This window comes from Poecilia reticulata, linkage group LG3, assembly GCF_000633615.1.
Source record: "Poecilia reticulata strain Guanapo linkage group LG3, Guppy_female_1.0+MT, whole genome shotgun sequence".
Lineage (NCBI taxonomy): Eukaryota > Metazoa > Chordata > Actinopteri > Cyprinodontiformes > Poeciliidae > Poecilia > Poecilia reticulata.
In genome coordinates this window covers 808,112-817,120 of record NC_024333.1, presented here as the reverse complement: position 1 = coordinate 817,120, position 9,009 = coordinate 808,112, and the positions used below count along the sequence as shown (strand labels likewise).

The window sequence follows — 9,009 nt, the reverse complement described above, 5'->3', positions numbered from 1 at the left end:
CACACACACACACACACACACACACACACACACACACACACACACACACACACACACACACACACACACACACACACCACCACCTCCTTCTCATATTTTTACGGGTTTGTATTCTGGTTTGACCAAGGCTCATTCATTTGACACAACAAATGTGAATCCAAACAGCAAAGTTCCTGATCCTAATTTTTGTTTTAGACTATTTAATGAGACTATAAAAACCTTATTATGATGTAATTATGAGAAACATATCACTTTAAAATTGCGACAGATCTGCTTTTTCCCATTGCTCAATATTCATCAAAGCAACCTGCTTAACTCCAGGAGTGGAGTTCTTACAAGCCATATTAGAGCTTGCAAGAATTTACAAGCTCTAATATGGCAGTCTGCCTAATTATCCTGAATGTGTGCTGGTTATGCAGAGCAGTATTTACCTTCTTGGATGTTTTATCCTTTCGTTACATTTACAAATAAACGTTAATGAACAAAATGTGGCTTTTTGACAATTACTGTAAAAAAACAACAAACCTTTAATGTTAAATAGAAACTTGATACAGATTTGACTCTACTCGGTTTGGCTGCGACTTATTTAAATTCTCTCTGACAACAATCGATTACTGACCGTTGTTTACGCTCCGCAACATTTTTCTCTTGCATGGTCCACGTGTTCAAACAGAAAAAGGGAATCACTCATTCAGTGTTGTGACTCCGACAGCATGGAATCAGTTCCAGTCTGAACTAAAATGTTGGATCTTATTTCATTGGAATTTTTTCAAGCGGTTCTTAAAAACACTCAACGTGATTGTATTCATCAATGTCATTGCTTTTAATCTGTTTTGAAATTTGTTTTAAACTTATGTATTTGTTTTAATTTTCTTACTTTTGTGTAACCAGGTCGTTGTGTGCTGCTGGTTAAATAAATGAAGAAATGGCAAGGAAAGAAACTGATTTCTGCAAAATAATGAGAATTAGATCAAAATATTTAACATAACATAACATTCACTATTTAACATGTGATTCCATAAATATCCACCTTTTTAAGGTGACTGACTTATTTTAATAAGACAGTCAAAAACAAACAGGAAGATAACACAGAAATAACAAATTTAAAAATGACGTATTTCCCTAAAAGTACTAGACAGTGTGCATGAATATATTTCCTAATATGGTAAACAGAGATGTTTTCCTTCTCTACCCAGAGCCTGGCCAAGGTGTTTGCTGGGATGTCTGACGGTTTGGTGGCTGTCTATACCTTGGTGGACGACCTTCCTCTGGACGGAGAGATGTACCTTTGTTCACACACCTTAAACAAGACCGTATTTGGCTTGAAGGACTCTGACCCGAGGCAGAGGCCCTACCCCGTCCAGAGCATGGCTCTGCTCAGCAGCGGCTCTCAGGTGACCATGAAGCCACATTTTCCCTCTTTATCATGGTTCAGATCCCAGAGCTCATCATATAGTTTGTGTTTTCCACTCCTGGAGTTAAACTGATAGTTTGTTGTGTGTGTTTTCCAGCTCTGGTTCTCTAACGGACCGGGCCTGCTGGTCATTGACACCAGCAGTCTCCAGGCAGTGCGAAGGCTGGAACCGTACAAGGCTCCATCGTCCGTAGTGAGCATGACCACTAGCTTCAGTCTGTGTGGAGAGGAAGCCGTGTGGACGCTGGATGACCATAGCAACACGCTCAAGCTGTACTACGCCGCCTCATATGAGCTGTGTGCCACCTACTGGTAGGTGTTTATCAACCCATTTGGGTCACAGAGGCAGCAACCAGTGGTCAACAAAATGTCCTTTTAAGCTACATTAATCTAAGCAGACGGATAGCTTTTGATGGTCATTTCTTGCTGAAATAGACTCTTGAAATTTACTTTGGAGTTCTGTTTTTTGTGAATTCAGACTCTGTTGGGTTTTACTTTCTCATTTACAATAATGGGTTGCCAGTGTAAGAGAACTATTGTAAGCATACAGCACATCATAAATATCTGAAATTGTGCTAAAATTAAACATAATTGCATAAAACAACCTCTTCAGAAATTATAAGTAATTTTTAATGATTTATGGTTGGAATGGTTCACGTCAATAAATCACAGGATTCTGTACTGATTACATTAACTTCCAGATGAGCCTAGAAACTACATGCTAGAGGTGTATCCATATGAAAATGGATCCACCTCTGGGTCCATTTCAATATGCAACATTTATAATGCTGATAACTGATATTTATTGATATTATAGAGGTAATGGGTATTACACTACCATTTCAATATCTTCAAAAGAAAAACGACCGCACTTCTGACTTCACCAGCCCTTCCCTGCTTCAGTTAAACTCCCACAATTCTGTGCTGGATCATTGTCACATGACACCAACAGCAACCAGATGGAATTAAATATCGGTTGTTAATATAGGCCCACTTTTATCAGCTTGATAATGATATGTTAAAAAATGACTAATATCAGACTAATACCGATGTTGGTGTCGATATATCATGGAACACATGCTACTATTGAAAATTAGTATCATTGTCCGCTTCTTGGATTGACATTTACCAGAGGAGTAAAGCTACACTAAAAATGTTTGTCTTCATTGTGTTAATTCTATGTTTAACTGCTGTTTAGTTAGGAATATAACAAAGTTCTGCTCTCCTTTGGATTAAAAGATCCATTTAAAGACAGTTAACATGTTTAAAGCTAAAAACTGTCTGCTGCATTATACAGGAAATGATAGTGAAACATGTTCCACTGTCAGATTTATTCTCCAGTGGAGGTGTGGAGCCTCCGGTTTACCAGGGGGATTATTGATCAGGAATGTAGCACTCATCTCTATGTTGAAACATAATAGAGTTTTGTTTTGATTGCTTTTTTTTTCCTACATTGAGCTGTGGAGACAGAAACCCCTTACGGGACGTGTTTGCCGTGCAGCGTCCTGCTGGGATGGCCGCGGCGGCAGGTGATGACATCAACACTACGGACCAGAATGGGAAGCTGGAATGGTCTAACGGAGATGTGACGCTGATTTTTAGTGAGGAGGCAGGCACACAAATCATCCAGCACCAGGATTCTGTGACAGACTACTGCTCCCTGTCGTCTACCTGCTCTCTGGAACCGCCACAGTCAAACTGTCTGAGCGCCACAGACTGCAGCTCACTTGAGAGAAGAAGCTGTTCACCGTTGGCCCAGAACCTACAGGCCCAACTGGAATCCATAACTACTAACCTAGACTGTGCAGGGGAAATAAACTCTGTAGTCCCTGAACTGCAGGCCTTTAATCTGCTGCCAGTGAATGGGACGGTGTGGATCCCCAGGTAAGAGCGGTTCACACACCTGGAGGCCTTGTGATGCGTCTGATCCAGCTGAGAGGAAAACTGTTTCTATGGCCTTCACTTTTCTAAATGTTAAATATAAAATTAAACAACACATAGCATAGATCTTTCCACTATTAGCTACACTGCAAAAAAAACAAAATCTTGCCAATTATTTTTGTTCTAGTTTCTAGAGCAAATATCTTAGTAAACTTCAAATAAGACAAACTAACTTACAAGTAATTTTTCAGCAAGATATAGAGGCCTGTTTTAAGTAAATAATTCCTTAACATTGATGAAAAACTACTACTTCCATTGGTAGATTAATTCACTTATAACGAGGTGTTATAAGTATGATAATAATACTAATGATAATCTGCCAATGGAACAAGTAGTTCTTCAAGATATAGAAAACAAATTGTCTTCAGTTTCTCCCTTTCTTCCTGGCTAGTGACTGTCTGCTGCAGGGAGACAGTTGGTACTTCTATGAAAGAAGCAGAAAATTTCAACACTCAACTTTGGAAAGAAACTGAATTGTTCTCCAATCTAACCTGATGCTGAATGTGTGTGTTTGACAGGCGTGGAGGTGATTTGATAATCATTGAAATCCAGTCCTGTGGAAATCAACTCAGGGGACGTGTCTCTGCTGTCCTCAGTCCACCAGGACTGTCCTCTCTGGGGTGAGTTATTCAGCTATTGTCCCTTCCTGTAGGAATCAGGGTGTTGTGATGGGTCGGTTCCATCACTGTGGAAAAAACTCTTCAGCAGTAACCAGGCCTGGTGAACGGCAAGCACCTCAGAGTCCTCTGGACCTCCAAGGTGGGCTTGGTGATGGTATTGAAGGAACATGCTGAAATCTCTGAATGTTGGAGTTTTCCTAGCAATTTATTTTCCCTTTTTTTTTCTTTGTTATTTTAGGATAATGTCTGCTCCTTAATTTTGCGGTTTCAGAGGACAGCTCACTGCCAGCTCCAGTTAGTTTAGGAGCAGATCTGCATTTTGAATCACATGGCATCAAAAATGAATTTAATTACATGTTTAGAAACTATAAGAATTTCCATAATAAATAAATTAAAACTCATTGTTTTGTTTTGATGCCTAAAGGAGTTTTCTCTGCAGGTTCTTGGTTCCCTGTGTGTTTACAGTGACTCATAAAACAATCTGTCGGTGGGGGATGGGAGTTGAAGGGGATGGGGGGACCATACTTTGAAGCTGTGTTTCATAGAAACATTTCTGTCTGTTAGACAAATTAGAACTGAAGCTCAGTTCATTTCAGAACTTTTAGTCCCATGCAGCATGTTGTGTGGACTTTTGAAAGTTTTTTTGCTGCAGCCTGCTGCCCCCCCAGGCCTCCTCCTCTGCAGTGATCCTCCTTGGGTTCCCATGGTCTGGGGGTATGGGGGTTAGGAGGAGGGGGGGTTGGATGTCTGTAGCTCCTCACAGCTGCTATTGAACATTCCTATGAAGAAACCTTCTATTAACTAACACACACACACACACACACACACACACACACACACACACACACACACACACACAGACAGGTGTTTACAGAATCACTCTATGCTGAGTTGTGGTTGCCACTAAATACATCTGGTGTTGATCAGTTGCATGGCTCTTCAGTGTCGTTGCTGTTATATGTTGTAAATCTGTTGGGCTTCTCTTTGGCTCTTGCTTAACAATACACATAAAAAAACAGAAAGGAACTTTTCTGTATTAAAGCTGTAGTAGTAACTTTTATAAGCAATATGTTTATAAAAGTTAAACTGTCATGTCATGGCAGATAATCTGTGAAAAAAATCAAACTCCTCTACCTCCTTCCTGTGGTCCTACTGCCATCTGCAGTACAACCAGTCAGAGCCAGGAGGAAGGGCTAAACGCTCTCAGTCAGGCTTGTGAATGTGCTGCTCATACCCTGCCCCTTCCTCTCCATTAGTTCCGCACAGCAGAACTCAGGCTAGTTAGCTTAGACACCGATGTTGGCGGATAAACAGTTTTCCGCCATCATGGTGATTTCCTTTTTTTTATACCATTTGCACATCAACACACTAACATAAGCTGAGGTGGAAACATTTATTTTACAAGACACATGTAAGAATCTGTCTAAAATCAATGTTTCATGTAAATTAAAAGCAGTGTTTCCTGATGGAAAGTTTAGATTTAAATTATGTTCATAAGAGCTACTTGTACAGACATCGTTTCTGGGCGTCGCTATGTTGAAATTGCGACTTCTTTACTAGAACGCTGTTATGTCGGGTCTGACTCCAAACCCAGGTAACTGGAATGATGAATGACAGATCAGTCCTGATACTCTCTCCTCATCTTTTAGTGCCTTTAAACCCTGAGAAGCACATGATCCTCATCCTGTACAAGCACTTGGCTACCACAGGCTGTAAATCTAGTGCACTGATGGCTTTTAAATGAGCTGCCTGTGAGTTTCTAGGAAAGGCAAATGACGTTCCACCGGCTCCTCACCCCCATCTATTTCTCCCCCCCACCTCAGGACCCTGGAGGAGGCAGCGCTGGTGGCTAAGGACATGGTTGTGTGTGGCTTCCAGCAGAAGGAAAACACGGAGTGGTGCCTGGTCGTCTGGAGGGCCTGGGGCAACCAGGAGCTGGACGTTTTCTACCAGTCCTGGGAGGAGCTGCACCGTTCTGAGAGCAGCAGCAGGAGGAGGAGGTAGCTGCTCAGCGTAGGGTGGGGGCACTGAGCAGGACGGACACCTTACCCCCCCTCCCTCCATATACTTGAAAAAAGACATAACATTTCTGTCTGACATTACAGAACAGTCATCGTTTTTATTTTAAGCTAGTCAGATAAATTACTAAAAATCATTTCTTTTTGCTAAATGTCAGAATAATGAGAAATATAATTTGTTGTATTCAGATGGTTACATATAACATCATCACTACTCTTTTAACAATTTGGGAAAGCCTCATCTTGATGGTTAGTTCTTCATATCTGATATGGATTATTATAAGGTCGAACTCTGCCTCCATGTGAGGCTTCATGGGACAATCAGAAAACATGAGATAAGATCCAGGAAGATGCGGTGGGCCTTCCTGATTCCTGACAGAGTCATGAAGGGAATGGAGGGAATGTCCCCCATGACCGCAGACAGGAAGCAGACGCTGCAGTCTCAGCCCAGCACGCATTGAGGTTCATGGTGAGGCGTCAACTCCTTGAATCACATCAATGAATCTGAGCTCCAATAAAGAAGCTAATGTTTCAGTTTTGACCTTAACTGAAGTTTTTTATTCTGTTTTAATCAAGTCCATATAATTCTACAGTACCATGGCAAGAAAAATACAAAGTCATTTCATATGAGGTCAAATTAGATTTATTTAGGATTTAAATATTTGGCTTTTTTCTTATTAAAATTGAAGCTTATGTATGATCAAATCATCAGGGTGCATAACCTCCACAAACATATGTCAGTCTGCTGTAAAAGGTTTTTCTTCATATCTAAAACTGGCAGCTTTAACAGAGATGACCACCAGGGCTATTACCACTGTAAGTTACTGTATTTATTCCTGATTTCTTTTCAATGCACAGAAGAAGACAGCTGTTGGCCTCTGTGTCTGTTTGGCTCCACACTGCCCCCTATTGGTGAGGCTGGGGTCTTTGCCAGACTTTAGAAAGGACTGACAAGGGCAGCAGTTCAGGGCCAAAAATATATCTTTTCTTCAACAAATGCATGTTCAACAAACATTATATTTTATATAAAACTATATTATATATAGTATACAATATTTAATTATCTTAAAATTCTTTAGTAAATTTCTTTGGGAACAACATGGAGCTGCTGGCTGGGTGACATATTAAACCCACCATGCATCAGTTCATACACACTGATATATAATACAATCTATTAATATATTGTAATTTTGCCATTCATCACCAAATCTGGTTTTAGCCCAGCAGCCCACATGGTGCTTTCTGTCTCACTGAATCAGAACCAAAGCAAAAGACCTGCTGACTGTGTAAAAGTATAACTTTCCCAGCAAAACATGTTCTGTCCAGACATGGAGTGAAAGGTCACTCAGGGAGGAAGAAGCCTTGCCCCTTACAGAAATGGTAAAGGCAGATTACACTCTGCACATGCACACAGGAACAAAGACCTGACGACACTAAAAAACAACCATGGATCAGCAAAATGAAAGGGAGGATACCTGAACACCATCCTGACTGATATATGGCAGCATCATGCTATGTGGGTGATTTTCTGCAGGAGGAACTGGTGCACTTTAGTGGACATTGTGGGACGGCTTCCTCTGGTCCCTCAGTGGACCAGTAATCGTAATGCAGCCTGATGTGACTGCGAGGCAAACTGATCCAGACCTGAAACACATTCTACCCAACACACTCTGAGAGCTCAAGAAAACCTCTCGTTATTTTGACATATAGTAAACGGAAATATGTTTGGTAAACATGAAATGTTTCATCTGATTCCATGTCTGACAGAGCGGAATAAAAACGTGTGTGTGTTTTAATGTGTGTATGTGACCTGAACCAAAGCACATTAGAGGCCATGGAGCAGACCCCGGCCCCCCAGTCTGCCTCCAGCTGCTCGGCTCCCTCTGTTTACTCCTCACATATTTCTGTCTACTAGAATCCATCCAAACTGAGATGGTGGAGCTTCACAGGAACATTCCGGTCCTCAAACACAGACTGAGCTCTGTCCTGCTGGGTGGGTGGATCGCTCTAGGAACAAGATCCAGGATCCTCTTTGGACCTGAGCGCTGCCAGATGCAGATTCATCTGGACCTGAGGCTGAGGACAGGAGCTGCTCCCTGTCCAGCTGCTGCTCTGTAAACGCATCTGGAGGCCGACTGCAGCTCACTCCCAGATATTAGGCAGAAATAAACAACGAAGTGCAGCAGCAGAAAAACAAGCTGTCAGACACTGCAGCATCTCCAAACATCCCGACACTCTCATACAGTTTGAATTATTGACCAAAGGAGCCAGGAGTTATTCATTTACTAGAACTGCATAATGGAAAATATGCAGATGCTCAACATTGTTATTGTATGAAATTATGTTCAATACATTTTTTGTAAATAAAAGTTCAGTGTTTTTCTCAGACTTGTTTTTAATCACTTGGTGAGACGAATCTTAAAACGACATTCACTCACATTGACCTTTTTTATATTTTAAACTTTAATAATTTTTTTAAAGGATCTTAATCCACCAAACATAGCAGCTGAGGAAGAACACTGCACCGTTTGGAGACGGACAGACTAAAACAGCACTTTCAGCTTTGAGCTAAGGAGTAAGATGACTTTAAGTCGTTTCTTATCCTGAAGGTGTCAAGTGTCATTTTAATATGGCAGAAGCGGAGATGATACATGGAGTCGTGTTAGGAATGTCTGGGATTCCCAGATGCCCAGTAAACAATCTGCTGTAATAAATAATGGTGATGCGTTGTTTTCCTGTGTAAAAATGAGCCAGCGCGTCTCCATGACGTCCTCCATGGACTCCAGATGGGAACAAAGCAGGCTGCAGGCTCCTGGCTGAAGAGCTCTGCACACTTCATCAGTGATGCTCTTGTCACTTTCAGATAGTTCTGATGTTCTCTGTATGTGACTGATGTGAGTAAATCCTACCACTGACTGACCTGTTCAGGTCAGAACATTCTGACCTCGCTGCCTGAAGCGCAGGGTGGATGGGTGTGTGTGAAGGGGAGCTTAGGAGTCACGTGACCTCCGATAGG

General features: G+C 41.4%; 1 protein-coding gene across 1 annotated transcript in view; it reads left to right on the top strand.

Annotated features, from left to right (window-relative positions):
- The window catches only part of lrrk1 (leucine-rich repeat kinase 1), a 71,835-nt gene extending 63,456 nt beyond the window's left edge, over positions 1–8,379 (top strand). The window contains exons 37-42 of the mRNA XM_008405004.2: positions 1,197–1,394; positions 1,512–1,726; positions 2,873–3,298; positions 3,874–3,975; positions 5,799–5,975; positions 7,909–8,379. Coding sequence (XP_008403226.2) covers positions 1,197–1,394; positions 1,512–1,726; positions 2,873–3,298; positions 3,874–3,975; positions 5,799–5,975; positions 7,909–7,924 — 1,134 coding nt within the window. The 3' untranslated portion in view covers positions 7,925–8,379. The remainder of the gene's footprint in view (positions 1–1,196; positions 1,395–1,511; positions 1,727–2,872; positions 3,299–3,873; positions 3,976–5,798; positions 5,976–7,908) is intronic.
- The last annotated feature ends 630 nt before the right edge of the window (positions 8,380–9,009 follow it).